The 27,962-nt window shown below is 38.2% G+C and overlaps 2 protein-coding genes across 2 annotated transcripts; one reads left to right on the top strand and one right to left on the bottom strand.

The window, feature by feature from the left end:
* The first annotated feature begins 9,566 nt into the window (after positions 1-9,566).
* LOC117030824 (olfactory receptor 2AG2-like) lies at positions 9,567-10,571 on the top strand. Its single transcript, XM_033121063.1, has one exon. It carries the CDS (start codon positions 9,595-9,597, stop codon positions 10,558-10,560), a length of 966 nt encoding a protein of 321 aa, XP_032976954.1. The 5' UTR covers positions 9,567-9,594; the 3' UTR covers positions 10,561-10,571.
* A 12,368-nt stretch (positions 10,572-22,939) lies between these two features.
* Positions 22,940-23,863, bottom strand: LOC117031202 (olfactory receptor 2D3). Its single transcript, XM_033121625.1, has one exon. It carries the CDS (start codon positions 23,861-23,863, stop codon positions 22,940-22,942), a length of 924 nt encoding a protein of 307 aa, XP_032977516.1.
* Positions 23,864-27,962: the final 4,099 nt, after the last annotated feature.

Genomic DNA, 27,962 nt, shown 5'->3' with positions numbered 1-27,962 from the left:
TGATGATAGCCATTTTGACTGGGGTGAGGTGGTATCTCATTGTGGTTTTTATTTGCATTTCTCTGATGGTTAGTGAGGTTGAGCATTTCTTCATATGTCTGTTTGCCATCTGTATGTCCTTTTTAGAAAAATGTCTCTTCAAGTCCTCTGCCCATTTTTTAATTGGATCGTTTGTTTTTTTGGAGTTGAGTTGAGTGAGTTTTTCATAGATTTGTGATATTAATCCCTTATCAGATATATCATTGGCAAATATCTTTTCCCATTCAGTAGGATCCCTTTTTGTTTTATTGATGGTTTCCTTTGCTGTGAAAAAACTTTTTAGTTTGATGTAATCCCACATGTTTATTTTTTCTCTTACTTCCCTCGCTCGAGGGGATATATCAGTAAAAATCTTACTCCGGGTAATGTCTGTGAAGTTTCTTCCTATATTTTCTTCTAGGTATTTTATGGTTTCAGATCTTACATTTAAGTCTTTGAGCCATTTTGAATTTATTTTTGTATATGGTGTAAGGAGGTGGTCCAGCTTCATTTTTTTGCATGTGTCTGTCCAGGTTTCCCAGCACCATTTATTGAATAGATTGTCTTTACCCCATCGTACATTCTTGCTTCCATTGTCATAGATTAAATGGCCATATAGGCATGGATTTATTTCTGGACTCTCTATTCTGTTCCATTGATCTATGTGTCTGTTTTTATGCCAGTACCATGCTGTTTTGATTACTGTAGCCTTGTAGTATAATTTGAAGTCAGGTATTGTTATACCTCCCACTTTGTTCTTATTTCTCAAGATTGCTGAGGCTATCCGGGGTCTTTTATGGTCCCATATAAATTTTAGGATTATATGTTCTATTTCTGTGAAAAACGTCCTTGGTAGTTTGATAGGAATTGCGTTGAATCTGTATATTGCCTTAGGCAGTATGGACATTTTAACTATATTAATTCTTCCTATCCATGAACATGATATGTGTTTCCATCTATTTATATCTTCTTTCATTCCTTTCTTCAGTGTCTTATAATTTTCTGAGTACAGATCTTTTACTTCTTTGGTTAAATTTATTCCCAGGTATTTTATAGTCTTTGGCGCAATTGTAAATGGGATTGTTCTTTTAATTTCTCCTTCTGATGCTTTATTATTGGTATATACAAATGCAACTGAATTCTGAATATTAATTTTGTGTCCTGCTACTTTACTAAATTCATCTATCAGCTCTAATAGCTTCTTGGTGGAGTCTTTAGGGTTCTCTATATATAGTATCATATCATCTGCATACAATGATAACTTTACTTCCTCCTTACCAATCTGGATGCCTTTTATTTCTTTTTCTTGTCTGATTGCTGTGGCTAGAACTTCCAGCACTATGTTGAATAGAAGCGGAGATAGTGGGCAACCTTGCCTTGTTCCTGATCTTAGGGGGAATGGTTTTAGCCTTTCCCCATTGAGTATGATGTTAGCTGTGGGTTTGTCATATATGTCCTTTATTATGTTAAGATATGATCCCTCTATTCCCACTTTCTTAAGGGTTTTTATCATAAATGGCTGTTGGATTTTATCAAATGCTTTTTCTGCATCTATTGATATGATCATGTGATTTTTATTTTTCATTTTGTTAATGTGGTGTATCACGTTAATTGATTTGCGGATGTTGAACCACCCTTGCATACCAGGGATGAATCCCACTTGAACATGGTGTATGATCTTTTTAATGTATTGCTGAATGCTGTTCGCTAATATTTTGTTGAGGATTTTTGCATCTATGTTCATTAGAGATATCGGCCTGTAGTTTTCTTTTTTTGTGGTGTCTTTGTCTGATTTTGGGATCAGGGTGATCGTGGCTTCGTAAAAAGTGTTTGGGAGTCTTCCCTCCTTCTGGATTTTTTGGAAGAGCTTGAGGAGAATAGGTGATAATTCTTTTTGAACGTTTTGTAAAATTCACCTGTAAAGCCATCTGGTCCAGGGCTTTTGTTTGTTGGGAGATTGTTGATTACTGATTCAATTTCCCTGGTGGTAATCAGTCTATACAGGTTTTCTGTTTCTTCTTGAGTTAGCCTTGGAAGGTTGTACGCCTCTAGAAAATTGTCCATTTCTTCCAGATTGTCAAATTTGTTGGTATATAGTTGCTCATAGTAATTTCTTAAAACTTTTTGTATATCTGCGGGGTCCATTGTCACTTCTCCTCTTTCATTTCTGATTTTATTAATTTGCGTCCTCTCTCTCTTTTTTTTTAATGAGTCTGGCTAAAGGTTTGCCAATTTTGTTTATCTTCTCTAAGAACCAACTCTTGGATTCATTGATCTTTTGTATTGTTTTTCTGGTTTCTATTTCATTTATTTTTGCTCTGATCTTTATTATCTCCTTCCTTGTGCTCCCTTTGGGCTTATTTTGCTGTTCTTTTTCCAGATCCCTTAAGTGTGAAGATAAACTCTTGATTAGTGATGTTTCTTGTTTCTTTAGGTAGGCCTGCAAAGCTATGAATTTCCCTTTTTGGACTGCTTTCGTGGCATCCCATAGATTTGGGGCATCCCATAGATTTTTGATGTTTTCATTTTCGTTTGTCTTGAGATATCTTTTGATTTCTTCCTTGATCTCCTGCTTGACCCATTCATTGTTTAGTAATGAGTTATTCAGCCTCCATGAATTGGTGTGTCTTCCAGTTTTTTTCCTGCAGTTCATTTCTAATTTCATAGCATTGTGATCAGAGAAGACAATTGGTATTATTTCAATTTTCTTAAATTTATCAAGACTTGTTTTGTGTCCTAACATATGGTCTATCTTGGAAAATGTTCCATGTGCGCTTGAGAAAAACGTGTATTTTGTAGCATTGGGGTGAAATGTTCTGAAAATATCGATTAAATCCAATTGGTCCAATGTATCATTTAAGGCTGTTGTTTCCATATTGATTTTCTGTCTGGAAGACCTGTCCCTTGTTGTCAGAGGTGTGTTGAAGTCCCCTAGTATGATAGTGTTACTGTTGATCTCTGTCTTTATGTCAGTCAGTACCTGTTTTATATATTTAGGTGCTCCTATGTTGGGTGCATAGATGTTTACTAGGGTTATGTCCTCTTGTCGGATCGATCCCTTTATTATTATATAGTGCCCATCTTTATCTTTTAATATGTTCTTCATTTTAAAGTCTATTTTGTCAGATATAAGTATTGCAACTCCAGCTTTTTTCTCATTTCCATTTGCATGAAATATCTTACTCCAACCCTTCACTTTCAGCCTGTGTGTGTCTTTTGTTCTGAGGTGAGTCTCTTGTATACAGCATATACAAGGGTCTTGCTTTCTTCTCCAGTCAGCCACCCTATGTCTCTTGATTGGAGCATTTAATCCATTTACATTTAAAGTGATTATTGATAGGTACATAGTTATTGCCATTTTTAAATTTGTAGTTAGGTTGTTTTGATCTTTCTTCTATTTACAGAAGTCCGTTTAGTATTTCTTGCAATGCTGGCTTGGTGGTAATAAATTCCTTTAGCTTATTTTTTTCTGGAAAGCTCTTTATCTCTCCATCAACTTTAAATGATAGCCTTGCTGGATAAAGCAATCTAGGTTGTAGGCCTTTGTTTTCCATCACTTTGAGTATCTCCTTCCACTCCCTCCTGGCCTTCAATGTTTCTGTAGAAAAGTCATTTGATAGTCTTATGGGGGTTCCCTTGTATGTAACCCTCTGTCTTTCTCTTGCTGCTTTTAGGATTCTCTCTTTGTCTTTAAGCTTTGCCATTTTAACTATAATGTGTCTTGGTGTGGACCTGGTTGGGTTTATCCTGGTTGGAACTCTCTGCACTTCCTGGGCTTGTATGTTGGTTTCCTTCATCAAGTTGGGGAAGTTTTCGGACATTATTACTTCAAATATGTTCTCAATCCCTTGCTTCCTCTCTTCACCTTCTGGTATTCCTATGATGCGCGTGTTGTTGCGCTTGATGTTATCCCAGAGGTCTCTTAATCCATCTTCATTGTTTTTTATTCTTTTTTCTTTCTGTTGTTCCGTTTGGCTGATCTCTGCTACCTTGTCTAAGTTGCTGATTCGATCCTCTGCTTCATCTAACCTGCTGGTAATTCCTTCAAGTGAGTTCTTAATTTTGGTAATTGTGTTCTTTAGTTCTAACTGGTTGTTCGTTATGATTTCTACATCCTTCTTTATGTCTTCTCTAAGCTCCTTAAACATTCTTATCACCAGTGTTCTGAACTCTGTCTCTGAAAGTTTGGTTACCTCTGCTTCATTTGGTTCCAGTTGTGGAGGTTTCTTCTGTTCTTTTATTTGGGACGTGTATCTCTGTTTCCCCATTCTGGCTGACTCTCTGTGTTTGCTTTGATGCATTAGGTAGATCCCCTAGAGTTCTTTGTTCTTGCTAGGTTATCTTATGTAGCATGTGTCCTTTATATTTGACTTGCACTACTTCATTCTTCTCCTCTGCATGTGCTCCAAAGGTGACTCTTGTGTTGTGTATATTGTCCTGTTCAAGAAGATCTTTAATTGCTTTTTGCTTGTGAGTAGGTGGGGTTAACTCCTAGGCTGACTCATTGTGAGACTTGGCTCTACCCACTGCAGGGCGTTCTGCTGCATGAGGGTTGACCACTTAAATGTGGATTGGCCTCTATGGGCTCTAGTGCCTGAGAGAATTCCCTCTGGGTGTGTGACTTGTAGGTCAAACCCGGTAGTACTCTGGTTTGGTCTGGAGTTGGCCTCTGGATATGTTGAATCCTGTGCCTCTTAAGCTGGGCCCTGGTAGGGCAATTTCAGAACAAAGCAAATCACCAAGCACAACAACAACAACAACAACAAAGAAAAAAATCAAATACATTCACATGTAAAAACACCCGATAACCCCCACTCGACACAAGCAAAGATATCAAAGATATAAAGACAAAGCAAAACAAAACAAAACAAAGCAAAACAAAAAGCAGCGCCAGTCTTGGCTGAAGCCCACCAAGTAATGTCCAGGTTGTCCTCTGCTGTACCAAAGAGCCCCTTGCTTATTGCGCAGGCAGAGCCGGTCACCTGGTGCCCAGAGTGACTTTGGGACTGTAGAGTTAAATGCGTGTGCCTGAGGGGTCTGGATGATAGTTTTTACAAAGTCAGTGCAGCTTCTGCCCTTGCCTGCACATATGCACACTGAGAGTAGCACCACCAGCCCCGTGTCCAGTACTCCTGAGTCTTAGGGCACTTTTTCATTGTGTGTGTGTGTATGGGGGGGGGGGTGCGGGCGGGAGATTTCTGATCTGCTGAAAGCCCAGAGCTGCGTCTGCCGTTTACTGCTGATCCCTGGGAGTGTCTCTGCAGTTGCAGTTGCCCTGCCCTAGGCAGGCCAGAAAGGGTGGGGGCTGGGGATGGAGGAGTCTCTTCTCTCCTAGCCCAGCCGCGCATCACACTCTTCCCGCAGGCCAGAAAAGGTGGTGGCTAGAGGTGGAAGAGTCTCTTCTCTCCTAGCCCAGCGAAAATCACACTCTTCCCAGCCTCTTCCCTGGGTCAGGGCTGCCTGTCAGTCTTCCCAGAGACTGAGCACTACTACAGCTCCTCTGTAATCTGACACTACTCCTCAGTTCAGGGGCCAGTTTAAGTCTCTGGAAGGGCGGGGTAGGATTGGAAGGGGGGGGCCAGGCATGGAGTCTGTGTTCTTTGTCCGCCCCAGGGCCCACTATCCGTCCTCCCGGTGGGAGAAATCAGCCATGGGATGCAGGGAAAGAGCCCACCTCCTGGTCTCTGTGCTCTCCGTTCCGCCCTGGGATCCCGTGCGTGCCCGGAACTGCGGTTGCCACCGCGGTTTTCACCGCCGCCTCCGCCACCTCCACTGCCGCTGGGACCCGCCGCGGGCCTGCGCGTTTTCACTCCGTTCCCTTCCTTCCTTCCTCTGCTCACCCAATTAGCGCACCTTCAAATAATCCTTCCAGGAGTCTCTTAGCTGTTCAAAGATCCAAAAAGCTGCCTTCAAGCACTAAAAATGCAGATTGCTTCAATCTTGCGCTCCTGCCAGCTCTCTTCCAAGTCACCTGCTTTCTTTGACCATCTCTCCTCTGACCTCCTGGCAGCATGCACTTCCCAGTCAGAAATGTTTTCACTGAAGATCTCAGGTAAAGACAGGATGGTTACAACCAAAAGCTCTCAGTCTGGCACATCCAGGACAGTTGCAGAAGCTTTTTGCCACCTTGTTTGGAAATACGAATTTGCAGGGGAAACAAAGATAACTGAAGAAATGCACAGACACATTCTTTATCATTACTATAGCTAGATGAAAACCTTGAGTAGGTAAGTGCCTATTTATTCTTTTTCAATTAAGCTTGCCAACTCATTCACTGAACCAATTTCTCTGTTTAACATTCCTCTGTGTATTATATATATTCCCTAGGCATCACTTCTTGCAGAAATTTTTTACTGGGGATCAATATCAATAAACTGTTTTAGTTTGTGTTTTTAATTTGTCTTCACTCTTTAATGATGGTTACCTGTGATTAGAATTCTAGGTGTGCAGTTAGTTATATTCCCTCAGCACTTTGAAGATTTTTCCCATTGTCCTAGTACCATTGAAAACTCCACTATCATCTAACTGTCTTTATTAGTGGATAATCCATACTTTATCTCTAGGAGGATTTAAAAGATTTTTGTTTAACATTGACATTCTATAGCTTCAGTACTGTGTGCATTTCTTTTTAGTTTTTGCTGCTCAGTACTTAGAAAATTGTCTACTCTCTTCAAGTATTACTGGAAGACAACACCAGGACGCACATACTCTGCACAGGTCATACTGGATTGCCAAAGGTCAATGAAAGGAAGATCTTGTAATTACAGACTCCACAGAGCACAGTCACACTGAATTAGAAATAGTCCAGGCTAAGAGAATCATGAAGGAAGCCATGGAGAAGGGAGCGAGGTGGAAGGCGTGTCTCACAGATGCCACAAAATCTACTTTAAAATCTGCATCGGAGCAGACCATGAAAGGTGCTCTTGCTTCCTGGTGTGTTCAGTCAGCAATTTAGAAATGGGCCATCCGTGCCTCCCTGAAGATGGGACAAAACCCTAGGGCCTCCAAGCTAATTTGCTGAGAGGTTTGTATAGGGATATCAGTCCAGGAAACCAGCCCAAAAGGATTTATTAACATCCCGTTTCCTGGACCAGGATTTCCAGGGGGGCCATTTCATCTGAGAAAATAAGTCCCTCTGAAGGTAGGGGTAAAATAGAGTAGAAAAGGTGATAGAATAAGGAGACAGAGTGACCTCCCCCAGGACAGGGCCCTGGCTCACTGTCGGCCCCAGGGACAAGCAGGCCAGGCACAGCAGGATCTCCCTTAGGCAGTTCTTTCAATATTTACTTCCTCCAGCTTCCTGCTGCTTTCATCTTTGCTCTCAGACCCTAGCAAGAGTGAATGAACGTCTGAGCATCTGGACCCAAGAACTCAGTCTGACAACTGCTCCAGAGCTAGATGTGCTTTCTACCTGGGAAACTGTATGAACGAAGCAGTTTCTCCGAATTCCCCACAGGTGTCAGAACAGAAAAGCCATCTTCTTGTTCCGTAGAAACTACCCAAGGACTGGATTAGCTCTCTGTCTGTGTCTTCGGCTTCTCTAGAGAAGCTCTGTGGAGGAACAGAAGGTACAGAAGGGCCCCGATAACTATCTCGGTCAGACTTCTCAGACTCTTAACCTAACTTAGCAAAAATTAAACCAATTGGATACTGCTAGAAAATCCCCACTCTACGGGAACATTTCCCCATTTCTATGGGAACATTTCTGACCATCAAACAATCCCAAGGCAGTCTGCATGGTTGGCCAGCTGGGCTTCTCACCACCTGAGGTAAGAGCATTGATTCTTTCAAGGAAGTGTGCAGCCTCCAGGAATGTTGAGTGGAGAAACAGAGCCCAAGCAGACCCTAAGATCTAAGCTGCTCCATCTTCCATCTTCTTTAGTGCTTTGAGCTCCATAGCCCTTCCCAATTCCTTCTATTCTTGGTGTTCTAAACAAGAAGAGGAATCAGTGAGGATGATGAAAGAATCTGTGCTACATGCCAGGCTTGGGTATCTGTTTCCTGGCAAAGTATCAGTACCTGTCTTTCGACTCCATTGGCTTTGCTGGCCTCTGATAAGGCATTTTTGCACTTGTCAGATAATACATGCCTCCAAAGGGCCATGTAAGAGCAGATGATGTGCCTGTCTTATGTTCTAATAACTTTTTACCATTCAAATCCTGTGGAGTCAGAAGAGGCCAATAGAAACCAGTGAGATGTCAAAATACATAAGCCACAATACAGGGAAATGATTTAGAGAAAGATGCTTCATGTACAGATTCTTTACTACATGTTCAGAGTTGGCTTTATCTGTCTAGTTCCCATGATGCATGACAATGATTTCCGTCAATCTCAGGGCTTGACTCTTCTGGCTTTTCTCGGGATTGGGTACCACGCTCCGACAGCAGCTTTTCAGAACAGGAGCTCTTCCTCTCTATCCCTGTGGCCCTCCAATGAAGTGTGGGTACTCTGGCCCTGCAGGAAGAAGAGTAGGGGTCTTGCAAGAAAGGGAAGCTAGGATTATTGAGCCTGATTACAACATACAATACATACTCTCTTGTTGCCTACACCTTTCACCATTTACCCAAACATAAACACTCTGATATTCCTGGGCAGAGCCTCATCTGTTATCATATTTCTGAGTCCTCCCAGGTCACATTTTATCATAACCAGTTAAAACAAACCAACAAATTAAAAAAAAAACCTGTTTAAAAAAAAGCACATATGTTTGCATTGATCCTGAAGGTTTAACTCTAAAAGCAACTGCATCTCAAGCACACGATCCTGTATTCTCAGACAATCTAGAATTCTTCTCTCTCATATGAAAAATGTGGAGCTCATCAAGAGAGGTGACTAAAGGGCACACATCTCAGCTCTTCCAGTGAGGCTTGTGTCTACAGCCTTGAGTGCTGCAAACAAATGTGGGTCTAAATTACATGGAAAAAGAAGTGGAAGTGCTTTATTGAAACTTAGTTCTATACCTTTTCAGGTTTTCATCTTCAAACAGGTCTCTGTAGAACACTAACTGGGTATTTAAATCATTAGCCTAACATTATTCTTATAAGATAGGTCCAAGAATAACCAAGGGTATGGGTACAGAAATTTGCTTTCTATTAAGAAAGAGATGATTTAATCTTTCTGGGAAGATACACATTCAGGTTTGATGACTGAATAATATTTTCATGTAGTGTCTCTTAATGTTTAGCTATGACTTTGACACGTGTTCTGCGTTTAGATGGTTCTTTATTAAGATACAATTAAAAGAGTCAGAAACTGAGAAATAGAGAGGTAAAGTCAGTAATATTGTGATAATTATGCATGGTGACATATGGTTACTAGAATTAATGGGTTATCATATTTTAAGTTATAAAAATGTCAAATCACTATATTATATGTCTGAAACTAATATAACCAACATAAGATTGTATACTAACTATACTTAAATAATAAAAAAAAAGAGGTAAAGTCATTTACCAGTGGGAAACGCATCACCTCATTGGATTTATTTTGGCCATTCTCAGGAGCTTTTCATGTTACAAAACCAAGCAACCATTTTGGCAAAGTTTCACCAACAATCCATTTGGTTCTAGGCAACTAATGGAACAGCTCAGAATGGAGCACTGGAACTCCACCCTGGGAAGTGGCTTCTTACTGACGGGGATCCTGAAGGACAGTGGGTCTCCTGAGCTGCTCTGTGCCACAATCTCAGCCCTGTACCTGATGGCCCTGACCAGCAATGGCCTGCTGCTCTTGGTTATCACAAAGGATGTCCGTCTCCACGTACCCATGTACCTCTTGCTTGGGCAGCTCTCATTGATGGACCTCCTCTTCACATCTGTTGTCACTCCCAAGGCCCTCGTGGACTTTCTGCGTAGTGAACCCACCATTTCCTTTGGGGGTTGTGCCCTTCAGATGTTTCTGGCACTGAGCCTGGGTGGTGCAGAGGACCTCCTACTGGCCTTCATGGCCTATGACAGGTATGTGGCCATTTGTCATCCTCTGAACTACATGGTCCTCGTGAGTCCGAGAGTCTGCTGGCTCATGGTGGCCACATCCTGGGTGCTGCCATCCCTAAGTGCTCTAGGACATACCTTGTATACCATGCACTATCCCTTCTGCATGTCCCGGAAAATCAGGCACCTGCTCTGTGAGATTCCACCTCTGCTGAAGTTGGCCTGTGCAGATACTTCCAGATATCAGCTCATGGTGTATGTAACGGGTGTGACTTTCCTCTTGCTCCCTCTTTCTGTCATTGTTACCTCCTACACACTAATCCTATTTACTGTGCTCCACATGCCCTCAAATGAGGGGCGGCAGAAAGCCCTAGTCACCTGTTCTTCTCACCTGACTGTGGTCGGGATGTTCTATGGAGCTGCCACATTCATGTACGTCCTGCCCAGTTCCCTCCACAGCCCCAAGCAAGACAACATCAGTGCTGTTTTCTACACAATTGTCACTCCAGCCCTGAACCCCCTCATCTACAGCCTGAGGAATAAGGAGGTCATGGGGGCCGTGAGGAGGTTCCTGGGAAAATACATATTGCCAACACAGTCCACCTTCTAGGGAGGGCTCATGGCTTGATTCCAAAATTCATTTCTCCTCAAAGTCAGAAGATTTTTGCTAAGAGTCAAATATTCATGATAAAAACACCATAATGCAGAATATATCTTTTAATATAAAAACGAAGGAATGTAACTTGACTTGTGAAATACTCTTTTAAAGCTTCTCTTTATGAGGTGACTTATAAGGCATGAGTGAGTTTCTATGTAAAATATACTCTGAATTAAATGGAGCTAGGGGCTTTTGACAACTTAGGGTATGTCCTCTGTCTTTGGGAGTCCAAAAGGATCAAAGTAAGAGTGAAAGAAAAGAGAGTGTCAAGTGGGAGGCCTAAGCCAAGCCCATAAATCCGGGCAGGGGAACTTAAGTTTTGCACAAATTTTAGGCCAAGTGACCTTGTTAAAAGATCATGTAGGCAGCCTAGTTTAATGCTCCAACTAGTGGTAGTTTGCATGTATTTGCTTCATGTTCACACCTCCCTTTCCAAACATCAGCCATTATAGAAACTCCCCCACCTGGACACTCCAGCAGATGTTTTCTGTTTGTTTGTCTTTGTTTTTTATTTGTTTTTGACATGGGTATTTTTTTATACTGCCTAAAATCCAAATATTACTGAAATGAATAAAATACAAAGTTAAGGCAGCTCATCATCTAGGCCCATGGGAAACAGCTATGCTTATTCCTTGGCAATAAACAAAACAGAAACAAAATGGTTTTCCATTATCTCAGGCTATCTTGAAACATCCCTACGATTGCAAAGGGTTCATATGCTTGATATGTGTGGATGTGTGACTCTGTGGATGTATATTTGTGCTGAAAAAGGAGGAACCAACATATAAATTCATTCTCTAGTAGCTTCAATATGCTGTACTACCATAGTTTGTTTATAAGTATGGAAGCATTTAAACAAAATCTGAGTTGTTTTGAAGACTTGAAATAGGACAGTTCATTAAGTGGCACTATTTTTTAGAATATTGCATTTTTTTTTTTTGCAAATTGTCCTACATTTCCTTTTTTTATTAAAAAATCAAACAGCACTGTTTCATCTTTAACACTAAAAGACGTTATTTTTTTAAAAAAATTAAGTAGGCAAAAACCAACTGAAAATTTCCTGTAGAATAGAGATTTTTTTTTCTTATTTAATATATAGTTATTCCCCCACCACCAACAACTACATTGTATGGTGGCGGTATAGATCAGTAACAGAGATCCTGGGGTCAGTTGTCAGAGTACCAAGGTTTAAATGTAATACACTCCCACTTACACAGTAGTCTGTGTCCCTATCCATGGTTTTGCTTTCCACAGTTTCAGTTACCTGGGACCAGCCATGGTCTGAAAATATTAAATGGAAAATTCCAGAAATAATTCATAAGATTTTTTTTTTAATTAAAGTTTATTTGGTTGACAATGATTAGTAAAGTTACACAGGTTTCAGATGTAGAATTCTGTAATAATCATCTCTATATCACATTGTGTGTTCACCAGAACAGAGTCAGTTCTCCTTCCATCACCATATATTTATAATCCCGTTTACCCTCATCTACCACCTCCCTCCCACCTTACTCTCTGACAACCACTATTTTCTGTGTCTATGAGTTTTTGTTTCTTTATTTGTTTGTCTTGTTCCTTTGTTGTTTTCAATTTTATATACCACATATCAGTGAAATCATATGGTTCTTGACTTTTCCTGTCTGACTTATTTTAAATTGTGTACTGTTCTGAGTAGTGTGATCAAATCTCACGTCATCCTTCCTAGGACGTACCTCAACCCTTTGCCCATGCTGTAAACGCTCTCCGCCCTTTAGTTACATAGTAGTAGTCATCTTGGTTATCAGATTGGCTGTCATCTTGTGATGCTTGTGTTCAAGTAGTCCTTGTTTTACTTAATAATGGCCCTGAAGCACAAGAGTAGTGATCTTGGCCACTCAGGTAGGCCAAAGAGTAGCCGTAAAGTGATTTTTTTTTAAGTGAAAAGGTGAAAGTTCTGGACTTAATACGGCATTTTATCCTCTCATGTCATGATCATAAGAAGGATGAGTACAGTACAATAAGAGATTTTGAGAGAAACCACATTCACATAACTTTTATTATAGTCTATTGTTATAATTGGTCTATTTTATTGTATGTATATGAAAAAACATAATATAGGGTTCGATACTATCCATGGTTTCAGGCATCCACTGGGGGTCTTGATACATATCCCCCAAGGATGAGGTGGGACTACTGTGTCACTTTGAGCATGTTACTTAACCTCTCTGTACTTAAGTCTGCACATCTATAAACTGTAAGTTGGCAATAATAGTAAGACCTACATCTTAGTTGTTGTGAGGATTAAATAAGTTAGTAAATATAAATGTAAGGCATTTAGGATAGCACCTGGCATATCATGAGTACTTAACAAAACTTAACTCCTACGTGAATAAATAACCTTGAAAATACTTTTATATAATGACATAATATTACATCATCTGGATGCTTTGTAATTGAATTGGCTATTTCATCACCATATACATTTAATGTTGTTGTTATCGTTGGTATTAGTGGGGTGTGTGAGTGCGTATGTGTGCATAAAAACAGCAATGTTGGTATCTTAGCTGTGTGATTGATTTTCCCCTTAAAATAAATTCTTATGAGTGAAATTGCTAAAACCAAGGTCAAAAATTTAATATTCTTGATATAAAGACACTGTTTTTTATAAATATTAAACTTTCTGCATTTTTACCAGGAACATGTAAGTGTACTTAATCCACCAGACATTTTGCCATCTTAAGATTAACATATAAATAGCCATTACTAATGTATTAGGTATAACATTTAAATCTATTGTTTTAATTTGTGTAATTAATTTATATTTTTCTTATTGGGTTGTTGAAATTCTTTACAGATTAGGGATGCTGATACTTTGATTGTTATATTTATGATAATAACTTTTTGCCCAATTTGTTATTTGATTTTTTAATATCTCTATGATAAGGATTTTTAAATAGAGATGTATTTGTGTAGTGAAATCTATACATCTTTTCTGTCTTGTTTTCTTTCAGTGATTTTATTGTTAAAATGTAATTTTCCACTCTCAGTAACAATTTATGTATTTTATTATTTCTTAATCATTTTACAATTTGCATTTAACTTTATTTTAAAATAAATTTATTAAAATATAGCTAACACACAATATTATATTAGTTTCAGGTGTACATCATAGTTATTCAACAGTACCCACCTGGCGCTATACAGAGTTATTACCACATTACTGATTATATTCCCTATGCTAAAGAAGTGATCACCATGATAAGTCCAGCAACCTTCTGACACTGTACCACACTATCACGATATTATTGACTATATTTCCTATGCTGTATATTATATCCCCAAGACTTATTTGTTTTATATCTGGAACTTTGAACCTTTTAGTATTCTTTATCCCCCCCGTTTTTAAATTTTTCAATTAGAGTTGACAGTGAATATTATTTTTTATTAGTTTCACATGTACAGGATAGTGTTTAGATATTTATATAATTTAGGAAATGATCCCCCTGACTAGTACCCACCTGGCACTATACATAGTTGTTACCATACTTGTGTTATTGATTATATTCCCTATACTTTACATCTCAGTGACTGTTTTGTAACTATCAATTTGTATTTCTTAATCCTTTCAGCTTTTTCACCCTGCCCCAACCCCCTCCCAACTAACACCCCAACAAATCTAGTAGCCATCTGACACCATACATAGTTATTATAATATTATTGACTCTGTTCCTTATGCTATACCCTACATTCCCATGACTGCTTTGTAACAACAAATTTTTACTTCTTAATCCCTTTCCCTTTTTAACCCATTCAGCACAATACCCTCAAGGTCCATCTATGTTGCACCTGAAAAGATTTCATTTTTTTTCACAGCTGAGTAATAGTCCATTGTGTGTGTGTATGTATACACACACACACACACACACACACACACACACACACATCACCTCTTCTTCATCCATTCATCCATTCAGACATACCCAGGTTGCCTTCATATCTTGGCTATTGTAAATAATGCTGCAACGAACATATGGATGGGCACATCCCTGCAAAGCAGCATTTTGGGTTTCTTCGGATAAATACCCAAAAGTGGAATTAATAGGTCCTTCTTTGTCTCTTGTAATAGTCTTCATTTTAAAGTCTATTTTGTCTCCTATAAGTATTGCTACCCCAGATTTTGTTCATTTGTTTCCATTTTCATGAAATATCTTTGTCCATCCCTTACTTTCAGTCTGTGTGTATCTTTCCATCTGAAGTGAGTCTCTTGTAGGCAGCATATGTAAGGGCCTTGTTTTCTTATCCATTCAGTCCCACCCTGTCTTTCGATTAGAGCATTTAATCCATTTATATTGAAAGTAATTCTTGATATGCATGTACTTATTGCCATTTTATTATTCATACTTTTGAATTTTTTTTCATCTTAAAGAAATCCCTCTAAGGTTCCTTATAATACTGGTTTGGTAATTACAAACTCCTTTAGCTTTTTCCTTGTCTGGGAAGCTCTTTATCTGTCCTTCAATTCTAAACGATAGCTTTGCTGGGTAGAATAATCTTGGTTGTAGGTACATACTTTTCATCACTTTGAATATTTCCTGCCAATCCCTTCTGGCCTTCAAAGTTTCTGTTGACAAATTAGCTGACAGTCTTATGGGAGCTGTCTTGTAGGTAACTCTTAATATTATAACTATTTTTCTCTTGCTGCTTTTAGGATTCTCTCTTTGTCTTTAACTTTTGGCTTTTTAATTATGCTGTCTTGGTGTTGGCCTCTTTGGGTTCATCTTGTTTAGGACTCTCTGTGCTTCCTGGGCTTTCATATCTATTTTCTTTGCCAGGTTCGGGAAGTTTTCCATCATTATTTCTTCAAATAAGTTTTCAATTCCTTGCTCTCTCTCTTCTCCTTCTGGCATCCCTATAATGCAAGTGTTGCTACTCTTGATATTGTTCCAGAGTCTCCTTAAACTCTCCTCACATTTTTTGGATTTTTTTTCTTTTTGCTGTTCTAATTGAGTGTTTTCTGCGACCTTATTTTCTAAATTGCTGATTTGATCTTCTGCTTCATCTAATCCACTGTTGATTCCCTGTAATGTATTCTTCATTTCCGTTATTGTATTCTTTATTTCTGACTGCTTCTTAGTTATGTTTTCTATCTCCATTTTTATGTAGCCCATCTCTTTGTTGAAGTTCTCCCTGAGATCACTGAGCATCCTTATAACCAGAGTTTGGAACTCTGCATCTGGTAAATTACTTGTTTCCATTTTGTTTAGTTCTTTTCCTGGAGCTTTGTTCTGTTCTTTTATTTGGGATAAATAAGCTCATTGGTTGTAAGGACTGGCTGTGACTACAGTGGAGGAGCTGTGGTGCAGGGGCTGACCCTATAGAGCAGGATCTGTCAGCAGGGCTCTGGTACCTATACAACCCGCCCCTTGGGTTTGTTGTCCTTGGAAGCAGCTGGGTGATGCTCCAGCTTGTTCCAAAGCTGACCACTGGGGGGCGCCAGCCCCAGAGCCGCCTGGGAGGGGACCTGCTGCAGGTCAAGTTCAGCCGCAGCCTGTGCCTCCTCCCGGGTCACCCGGCATGAGCCACAAACCAATATGCAGATGGCCACTGCCTGTGCCATACTTGGAAATGTCTCAAGAGGCCAAGTCACTAACCAAGGCCTGCTGCTACTAGTGCTGGGCTTATAGTTGCTCAGCCAGAGGTAGGTACAGAATATGCTCAAGCCAGATGCTGCTTGTCTGGGTTCTGCAAATCTTTGAGAGATGCTTAGAAAGTCTGCAGCATGAGCCAAGGCAGACAAAAGCCACTGAAAGTGGCTTGGGTGTTCTTAGAAACTTGGGCAGGGCATGGTCTCGAATCAGGACTTGGCAAATGAATGGTGTCAGCCAGCTTGATGGAGACTCAGATATGGCGGCCACCTGTGTCTGCACGCAGGGAAGGGGGAGGACTCAACAAAGAAACAATGGCCTCTGCCCACTTCTCCATCCAGAAGAAAGCTGCCCCTCTAGCCCCGACCGAAGCCAGACAACTCAGTTCCCCACCATATGTCCCTGCCGCCTCTCCAGCTGCTGCCCCAGTGCTAGAGCTCAGAGTGAGTGATTCCATTGGTAAGTCTGAGCGCGGTCCTTTTAAGAGGAGCGCCTGGGACTCCAACCCCCACCATCTTATTCAGTCACTATCTCTGCTGTTTGAAACAACCAGAAATTATGGGGACTTCTTTCCCAGCACTGGAACCCTGGGCTGGGACCCCTCACTCCTCTGAGGGAAACTTCCACAGCCAAGATATCTCTCCTGATTTTTAATGGTCACACGTGGTGTGGGACCAGCTGGTTCAGAATCTGTGCCTCTCCTACCAGTCTGGAGGCCGCTTCTTTTGCATGTCCTCAGCAAGATTTTAGGTGATTCTCAATGGTGGTTGTTTTGTAGTTTAGTTATAATTTTGATGTGGTTGTGAGAGAAGGTGAGTGTGGGGACAGAGCCAGGAATGTAGTTTCCAGGCTCTCGCCCTCACGTGGAAAGGTGCTCACTCAGATAGTCAATGGCCATCAACTGTGATTGGATGGCCATCAGCTGTGGCTAGTTGGCCGTCAGCTGTAACCAGTGAGCCATTGGCCACTAATATAACTGCCCTGGTTAGGCTAGCAGAAGATGGGGGCTAGCAAGAAGATGGTAGCTGAGCTAATAAGTGCAGATTGCAGTTAGCAAGTGGGGTTGGTTGGTTGATAGAGAAGCAGACGGCAGGTTGCAGATCATGTGGCTCCTGCTTCCTGTGTCTCCAACCCAGCCGCCAGAGAGACTATAGTGGTCTGACTCCCCTACTTATGGCTCCATTGGTGTTCCTTTTTGGCCTCACCATATCCTGCGTTCTTATGCGGGGAGCGGAACTAAAGACCCTGCATGACACCCGGCATGACAGTAAGCAAAGCATTTACTTATTGCACCATCTTGACCAGAACTCTGAATTTAACTTTTATAGTAAATTTCTGATTTATTGTGATATGGTAAGGTTTTAAGTTTGTTTTTGAAGTTGCCACTTTCCTAGTAATATTTAAAAATAATTCTTGCCTTTTCCATTAATTTCTTCTATTTATTTTATCATATGTTATGTTCTCATAAATATAGTATTAAGCTACATGTCTTGGCTATCTATTTAGTTCTAGCGTCTTTCTCTTCTCTACGTATTCTGAAGATATTTGATTCTATCATGTACGACTTACAAGCTTACTGGTAATTTGATCATGAATATATTCAACTTATAAATTCATTTGAAATTTGGGCATTTTTTGCAATACTCAGCCCTGCCTTCCAGAACACAGTACACTACCACATTTCCTGAACCCAGATTCAGGTTTTTTTCTTAAAATGATTATTTCACACCTTCTGTCTCGGCTGACGACCTTACCCCATACTTTACTTGGGATAGAAAGTAAAATTTGGGGTAAGAAGAGGAAGAGAAATAAGGAAAGGCAGTTCTATATCTTCCCCTCTTCAAAGCTTTCACCCACTTGTACGTCCCGGCACATTCATGTCCTGTTTTTCCCCTTTTCAACGGTCTATCAAAGGCTGACCCCTCCACCAGTGTTAGGGATCCCAATCTGATTCACATATCAAAGATTTTGCGCCTACAGAAGTCCTTTAATCTGAAACCATTTTCTTTCTTTCTTCTGGATCATTATCATAAGGATATAAATGTGCTCTGATTATTCCATCATAAAAAAAAAACATTTTTTACAACTCCACATCTTTTTCTGTTACCCATTTTTTTCCAGCTTCTCTTCAGAGAGAAAAAAAAATCTCAAAAGGGGTATCTCTCACTTTCTCCTCTGATGATTTTCTGTTCACATTTTAACCTACTCTGAATCAAGCTTTGATCTCTCTCCATTGATCTCTTTTTTGTCAAATTCATCATTGATGTTCCAAATAAAGGGGTCATTTCTATATCCTTTTCCTTTAACCTTTTGGCAATATTAACACAGTTGACATTTCCTGTCTCTTGAAACTTCTCTTGGCTTCCGGACTCTACACACTCCTGATTTTCCTTCTTCTTAGCTTTCTTTACCTTATTTGATCCCCTTCTCTTTCTGAATTTGGAGTTCCCCGTGGCACTGATATGGACCTCTCTTTCTTCTCACTCAATAACCTCTTCCTGAGTAATTTTATTTACTTGCATAGGTTAAAACATGACCTAGAGGCTTCTAACTCCCAAAGATCTGACTACTTCCATAAACCATAAGACTCATATCTAATTGCCTACTTGTCGCATCTAATAGGAATTTCAAACTTAATCCAAAACATAACACTTGATTCATTCTCCTACTAATCTGTTCTTCCCTCATTCTTTTCCTTCTAAATCAATAGCATTCCCATCCACACAACTGACCGAACTAAAAACTTAAATATAAACATGGTTTTCTCTTTTTTTCTTACTGCCCCAACAAATAATTCCTGTTGGCATAATCTATGCAATACAAATATGTGCACTTCTCTTGGTCTCACCTACAGGTATCTTAGCCCAAGTCACCATAATCTGTTGCCTGTACTCTACAATAGCTTCTTAAGAGTCTTCGTCTTTTAACTCTTCCCCACTATAATCTGTTTTCTTCATAATATACAGACTGACCTTCATAAACATAAATCAGATGTTATCACTTTGCAGCAAGAATGCACCTGATCTTACCCCTGCCTAACTTTCAGCCCATATTTGAAACTTTGTTGCCTTACACTCACTCTAATCTAACTCCATTGACCTTCTTGCTGTACAGTCCAAAATTGTTCCTGCTTTATGGCCAGTTAATAGCTATTCTCCTAGCCTGTGATTTTCTTCTGTTAAACATGCTTGGTTTACTACTTCTTATCATTCAGATTGCATCTTAAAATCTTAACTTCTCAAAGAGGTTACCAATTTAAGAGGTATGTAACCCAAACTAAAAGTCATTACTACACACTGTTTTATTTTCTCCACTGCACTTATTATGTGAAACTTATTTATTTATACCGTAGCTTACTTGTTTACTCTCTGCCTCCACCTTCTAAAATTAAAACTCTGTGAGAGCTTGGACTGTGCTATGTGTGTGTCAGGGCTTCTTTACCGTAAGATCTAGGTATACATATACCACTATCTCTACAATAACAATGTAAAAAGATATATGTGTATGAATGCATGTGTATAACTTCACTGAAGAAGTAAAGGAATAGGTCGTGTTCCTAGATAAAAATATTTACTATGTTAAATTTTTGCTACATAATCTATAAATTTAAAGTGATAACCATCAAAATTCTAATGGCATGCTAAAAAGTAGATTTTGATGAGCTTAGAGGTAGAAAGCATATGAATTATCAAGAAAATTGTGAAATAGAAGAAAAATAAGAGTTATGTCCTACCAACTAAAGCTACAGTAATTGAAATACCACAAAACAAGTGCAGTAATTGACAATATGCCATTATGCATGTTGAAATTTTATATATATGTGTGTGTGTGTGTGTGTGTGTGTGTACACACACACACACACACACACACACACATATAGTGATGCTATTTGCAATTATTGGGAAAAGAATGACTAATTATGATAGTAGAAAAAATGGCTAAATATTTAGGGGGAAAAGTACCATACTAACTCACATATATAAATTCTCCTAAAATAAATTCCAGATATTTTAAATATCTAATGGTTAAAAACAAAGTCCTATGTCAAGCTGCCCACTCCAGGTTCATGTCCCTCTTGTTTCCCAGCATTTATGTGGGGCCGTATGATTTAGTTTCCATAGATGGAATGTGAGCAGATATGATGTGTACTCCTTCTAAGCCATAAAACCTACCAGTGAACAATCCTTTTATCTTCATCTTCCTGGATGTTGACATGCAGGATGACCTTGAAAGCTCCAGATAGCAGAGCTTCTGTCAGCTTGGGTCTATATGCCTGCCCCTCTATCCTTCAACTAGAATTTATGTAAGTGAAAAAATTAACTTCTACCTGTTAAACCACTGAGATTTGGGATTTATCTGTTAGAGTAGAAGTTGATGAACATGTCCCTGGCGTCATGTTTTTTACAAATAAAATTTTATTGGAACACATTCATTTTTGTATTGTCTATGAGTGTTTTTCCACTACAATGACAGAGTTGAGTAGCTGTGATGGGGACAGTATGTCCTACAACACCTAAATTATTTATTATCTGACCCTTTAGAGAAAAAGTTTGCTGATCTCTATGTTAGAGCAACAAGTATTACCTTACATAAAGGAAAACTACAACTAGAACTAGAAGATAACATAGGAGAATATTTATTATGTTAGGGGTGAGGAAACCCTCTCTTAATAAAAAGAAAAATCTATGTACTCATCCCCTCTTATTCTCTGCTTGCCTCTTACTTCCACCGGTACGTACATTTACCTGGTTAGCTCTTTCATCCTTCAGTTTTCAACTTATAAATCGACTCCTTAGGAATGCATTATTTATATATCACACTGATGTAGTGCAGAACGGTACACTTGAAACCTATGTAATTTTACTAAGCACTGCCACTCCAATAAATTTTAATTAAAAAAGGGAAAAAATGCATTTTGTATGCTTTCTAAAAGTCTGAAACTTTTATTCCACTAATCTGCTGTAATAATCTTTGCAAAGGTCAATAATGACTGAATTGACAAATTCAATAGCCTTTATTAATATGTAAAACTCTGAGACATTTGAGAAATCTTTCCTGGAAGTCTTCTCCTTTCGACACTTCTGACACACCTGTATTCAACGTCTCCTGTTTCTCTGGTTCTTGCTGCTCCAGGCTTGATTGGCTACTCTTCATCCATCTTGAAATGCTGGTAACTCCAAGGTTCTGTCTTGGATTCTTTCCCATTGTCTTTCTTCAACATCACCTCTCATCAAGGATTGTGTTTCCGAATTATCTTGGAATGTTTTTTTACAAAACATATGTATTGCCTCGATCTTTGTCACTCTTATGATCTACAGTAGGACCAGGAACTTGCATTTTAATAGAACTCCTTCAAGATTGCAATGCATGTACTTGGTTTTCTGGCTAAAACTTTTGGCATACATCCTTAGGCGTGTCAAATTTCAGTTGCATTTATTTGCAGTAAACTTCTAAATCTATTTCCCCAGCTCATATCGCTCTCCTAAACTCTAGCTTTATTCACTTATTCAAAATGATATTTCTTGAGCAATGGGTAGTTTACTACAAGTAATAATATAAAGATCAACAAAGTCACTGTCTTTAATGCCATGGAATTCACAGTCAACTGAAGGAGCAGGACATTACGAAATAATTGCACCATTTGTTTATATAAAAGCCACTCCATTGCCTAAAAAGTAATATACCATTTTTAGTGTGCTTAAGAATCACCTGGAACTTGTTACAAATGTAGATTCCTGAGGTCAACTGCCCTACTCCATCCTTTACTAAAAAATATTTTCAAAAAAGCGACTCAGGAATCATTTCAAGTCACGATATGCAAAACTGTGGTCTACATCATAAATGCTTTACCAAGGCATAAATTGTCCCATCCCTCCTTTTCTTTAGCCTCATTTTCCATCACTGTCCCATAAATTCCTAATCTTCACCATTTTCAGAATTACATGCTGGGCAAATTCTTTAAAAATGAATTCAAAACATTTCTCAATCTAGACTCTTTGTTTTACTTTTAAGCCTGATATTTCACTATTTTCCCAGTGTTTTACATACTCTGAGAAAAATTTCTACCATGTTATTCCTTAAATGTGCTTTCTTTTAAATTTCAGATTGTTAAATTTAGAATTTAATGCCATGTTTAGAAATATAATACCTTGAAGACTTTACTTTTTATTTCTATATCTCCAGTTTCTAGAAATGTACCTGGGATATATAATAAGCATTCAAAATATGTTTGATGAGCACATGCAAAAATTAAGGAAATTACTCCATTTGCCAGAAATGCATTACCATATTTGTGATAGTTTTATTTATTTACTTTGTTCTTTGTTTTTGATATATAGCTGTAAATCTAGTTGTTTTAATTTCCTTATTAACTTATATAGGCTCAGAGATTAGTGACTGTTTACTTACCTGCCTTTTATTTCCTTTCTTCTTTCTTTCCTTCCTTTCTCTCTCCCTCCCTTCCTTCCTCCTCTTCCTTCTTTTTTCCCCTTTCCTTCCATTTCTATATTTCTTTCCTGTGTCTATCAAAGTGCCTTGATTGGAATAGGTAATTTGCCGAATTTATCTGAGGAGAAATGTTGAAAAATAGGAGAAGAAAGAAAAAAATGGAGGAATGGCATGGAAAGGGGAAAAGTTTACAAGAAAATCACTTCTCTCCACATTCCTAAAATTGTCATCATGATCATAGATTCCTACTTTCAAAAAGACTATTTTGCAGTCACTCTCCTGAGAGCCGCTTTGACATCCTTGTTCCTCAGACTGTAAATGATGGGGTTCAGCATGGGCGTCACTGCTGAGTAGAATACCGAGATCATTTTATCCCTTTCATTCATTATCTTGGAGTTTGGCCTCATGTAGGCAAATATTGCTGAGCCATAGAAGAGGACAACAACAATGAGATGGGAGCCACAGGTAGAGAAAATCTTGAGCCTCCCCTCCCCAGACTGTATCTGAATCACAGTACAGACAATATTCCAGTAGGAGACCAGGATCAGGGAGACAGGAGCTAAGAGGATGACCACACCCATTACAAAGATGGCCATTTCTGTGCTGTAGGTGTCTGCTGAAGCCAGCTTCAGGAGTGCAGGAGGCTCACAAAAAAAGTGGTTAATGATATTGTTCCCTCGATAGGGCAGATGCAACGTGAATGCGGTGTCTACAAGAGACACAAATGCTCCACTAGCCCAGGACCCTATGGCCAGCTGGACACATACCCAATGTGTCATGATAGTGGAATAGCGCAGGGGCTTGCAGACAGCCACGTAGCGGTCATAGGACATCACTGCCAGCAGCGCACACTCTGTACAGCCAACCAGAAGTAAAACAACTATCTGTGTTGAACATCCAGCAAAGGAAATTGTTTTCCTCTTTACCAGGAAGTGAATTAGCACCTGGGGAACTGTGGTAGTAGAAAAACAGAGATCAGCAAAGGACAAATTTCTAAGGAAAAAGTACATTGGTGTGTGGAGTCTGGAGTCTCTGTGAATGAGCACAATGATAAGCAGATTTCCCAGCACAGTCAGTAGGTAGATGATCAGAAAAAGGAAGAAGAGCAGGACTTGTGTCTGTGGATCCTGTGAAAGGCCCAGGAAGACAAATACAGTCACATAGGTTTGGTTTTCTTTTCCCATGAATATTTATAACTGTGTATAGGTCAGCACCAAGAAAAGAAATATATATTGGTCAGTTATAAAAAAAAAATCTGAGTAACTTTGATATTTTATTAATCAGTATACAAAACTGGGTTATTGATTTTCGTCTCTTAACAGCTTCTCTATGTCAGAAGACAGAGTTCTCTTTTTGCTTAGTAGTGCTGACAATTAAGAGATGTTTCTGATTTTCTCTCTTCTTGAATCTTTTAGTAGCACCAGATGGGCAGAAATCATCCTAATATGTTCCGTGAGCAAATCTGGGCTGGACCATGTAGTCCTGAGAAAACTATAGTGCTGCTCACAGTGCATCCTTCCTTTTATATAGGTTTGAGAAGCAAACAGTTTAATGTTGATTTGAACCAGTTAGATTTTTATACTACAAACTGCCTAATAACATTTATGAAAGCTGATTTGTTTCATCATATTTACAAAATAATCCTAAAGAAACATTCTGAGTAAGGAATAGGAATTTAAAGGAAGATGTAGTAGTCCGTGACCCTGGTTCTTAAACAAATTCTCCTGTCATTTGTTTTCAATGTGAAGAGGGTGCTGAGAAACATCAATAAACATAGCTGCTTCATAGGTCGTTGCATTCAGTAGCATCCCTTAAATATGCCCTTATCTGTCTTTCACACTTTTATCTTTTTGTGCAGGCACTTGGGCAATAATAATAATACTAATTATCGTGTATTGGGTACTCTCCTGGTGCCAGTCATTATTAATAGTTTCTTTATATTACATTTTTATTTTAAATCCTCTTTGAGTCCATATGAGGTAGCTATTATTTTCCTCAGTATACAGATGATGAAACAAAGACTCAGAAAATTTCAAACTGATTCCTCTAAGCCTTCTTCACTTGTTCTCTGTCCTGCAATTCTTTTTCTTTCCTACTCAAAAACTGAATATAGAAGAGGTTAAACTTTCACCCAATTATATCTGCCTATCCTCCACATGCACTTCTTGAAGACCAGCTCACAGACCTTCTCTATTTTAAGGGTTTTAAAGCTAATCCACTATGGCAGAGCTCTCTGCAGGCACAAAAATAACAGGCATATTTTAACAGATATTTTAAAACATTTTGGGGAGCCTTGCCCAAACAACAATAGAAAGAATTAAAGGAACAAATAATGAGAAAGTGATAAAGATTATTTGAAGATAATTTGATTGTAAATCTTTTAAAAAATCTTAAAAAGAGCCAGTTCAAGCCTGTAACTGGTAAGAAATGTGAGTTGTTACAAGGTGACGTAATTGATCATTCTTTATATATATATATATATATATATATATATATATATATATATATATATATGTGTGTGTGTGTGTGTGTGTGTGTATAAATATGTGTGTGTGTGTATATATATACATATATATGTATATATCGTTAGTGCTAAAAAAATAAAAATGTATGCATGTGGTCATTTTGGTCAATGTTGCTCAAGCAGTAGTTCGCCATAATCAGAAGTGTCTGGACGCTGATGGTAACTACTTTGAGCACCTCTTGTAATTGCAGAAGTCAAATATGACTTGTATTCATCTTTTGTTATTGGTATATATTGAGTATTACAATTTTAGTAGTGTTTTTCTTTCTTAAAATGTGTATACATTTTTTGGCACCATATATATATATACATATATATACATATATATATGTGTGTATATATATACACACACACACACACACACACACACACATATATATATATACCAAAAATAACCAATATATATATACCAAAAATAACCAAGTAGAGACATTAGTGAAAAAAGTCATTTGGAATAGTTACACTTAAAATATACACTTAAAAAGCATTCAAGACCTATTTGAAGAAAACTGAAACATGATGTCTGAGTATCTGAGTAAATGAATACACACACTGATTTTATGAATAGAACAACATAGTTTTATAAAGATATTCATTTCATCTGAATTAATCCATAAATTCACTGAAATTATAACCAAGTCCCCATAGGATTTTTGTAAGAGAATTCATAAGTTTATTCTAAATTTTATCTGGATGAGTAATTTTATGATAGAAAGTGAGATGTGGCAAAGAAAAATGAGGGAATAGAGGAAATATATCCTATCAGATATAAAATATATAGTAAACTTTCCCTGCCTTATTGACACAGTGTATACTGAGCAGGCATAAAACAGTTGGCCAATAAATATATTACAGAGCTGAAACAGATCCTAGTATGAAAATTTAATATATGACAATGGTGGCATCTTAAGTATATTACTTTACAAAACGTATGACACAATTGCTTGTTTACTTAGACCATATGTATACCTATATATATTCATACATATATTCATTTAGGTTTATATTTAAGCATATTTATACATATATTTAAGTATAAGCAATAATTGATCCCAAATGAATGATCTAATTTTAAAAAACATTTAAGTTTTCTATGAAATTAGGTAGTCTATCATCTATCTATCTATCTATCTATCTATCTATCTATCTATCTATCTTTCTATCTATCATCTATCAATCTACCTATCATCTCTATCAACCTGTCTATTTATTCAATCTTTGGATGATAAAACCTTTCTTAAACATGCACATAAAAAATCATAAAGGAAAATGCTAACAAACTTAGCAATTAAAAAAATCAGACTTCTATGTAATGTATGGCACTATAAACAAAATTTAAAAAGTGAGATAAATCTGAGAAAATATTTGCAAAAATTTTAGCAGAAAAAGTTTTATTCCTAATATAGAAAACCTCTTAAAAATCAATAACAAAATACATAATCCATTCCAAAACAAAATGGGTAAATGATTTAAATATCCAATTCACAGAAAAAAGTAAAACTGAGCAATAAACATGAAGCAAAAACATGCACATTAAAACAATAAATGGGGTATCATATTTGCCTTTTAGATATAATTTAAGAGGATATTGCATCCAAGTTTGTGACTTCGCAAGATGACTGCAATAGGTTATGAAGTAAAAAGCGAGCCATCAGACTCTATGTGTGATACATCATTTTAATGTTTTAAATGGAGTGTGAATGGGTGTATTTGTGTATACATGTGTATTTGTGGTATTTCCTCAGGCATTTTTCCTGCAGTGAGAGTCCACTGATCATGGACTGCCCTCATTTGTAAGGAGACAGTATACAGCTCACTGATTGGAAGTTGGGACTCTGCAGCTAAACTGAAGGGCTTGAATCCTGCCTTCTCTAGTTGATGTTCGACTAACAGCAAATTAGTTAGATTTTCTGTGTCTAATTTTCCTCATCTATAAAATATAAATAATACATATCTTATAATGTTTTTATAGAGATTAAATAAAATGTAAACCATTTAAAGACTTTAGGACAGTAACCAGGCTAGCTTATAATATTATATAACATCCCATTATAATAATGGGATCGTGATCTAGAAGTAACTGCAAGATTAGGAAAACAGTTGTTAGGACGATGCATTCTAACACCTGGCTGCTGTGTTTGTTTGAAGAAGATGCTTATTCTCTCTATTTTTACCCTTTGCATTCTTTTGCTCTTTATTCATCCTTTGGCACTGAAACTGTGTTGCTAGCAAAATTCAATGTCGGCACCAAATGTAATAGGAGCACATTGTCTTTTAAATATTTGTCTCCCTGTACTAACTAAATTGCTTCTTCAAGGTAGTAAAATGTATAACACTTAATTCTATTATCTATATGTCATATACATAGTAGGGGTTTTTAAAGTGAGTTGAATAAATAGACTCATGCTGACACTTCACAGCAACACATTAGCACACCAATGCATTCACTTTCTCAATAGAAATGTAGGTAAGAAGAGACTATGTTGGCTATTGAGATATTGAACTTTGACCTGTGGTTGGGAAGATCTTGGCTTAGAAAATCTCAGGATTGATCACCAGGTTAAATAGGATGAATGAACTGTCAGCTGCATCCAAATGAAGGGTGAATTCAGTGTGACAGGGAGAACAAGATACCAGTATCTGTATATGGCTGCACACGCAGTGTAACGTACTCATACAGCTTTGTGTGGCCAACCAGGGATGTCTGACCTCATGAAGATCCTGCTTGTGTCCCCTGGGGCAGAAGGTTCCAGGTTCAT

The sequence above is a fragment of the Rhinolophus ferrumequinum genome, chromosome 11 (assembly GCF_004115265.2).
Source record: "Rhinolophus ferrumequinum isolate MPI-CBG mRhiFer1 chromosome 11, mRhiFer1_v1.p, whole genome shotgun sequence".
Lineage (NCBI taxonomy): Eukaryota > Metazoa > Chordata > Mammalia > Chiroptera > Rhinolophidae > Rhinolophus > Rhinolophus ferrumequinum.
Note: the sequence above shows the minus strand (reverse complement) of the source record. Positions and strands in the feature narration are given on the sequence as shown.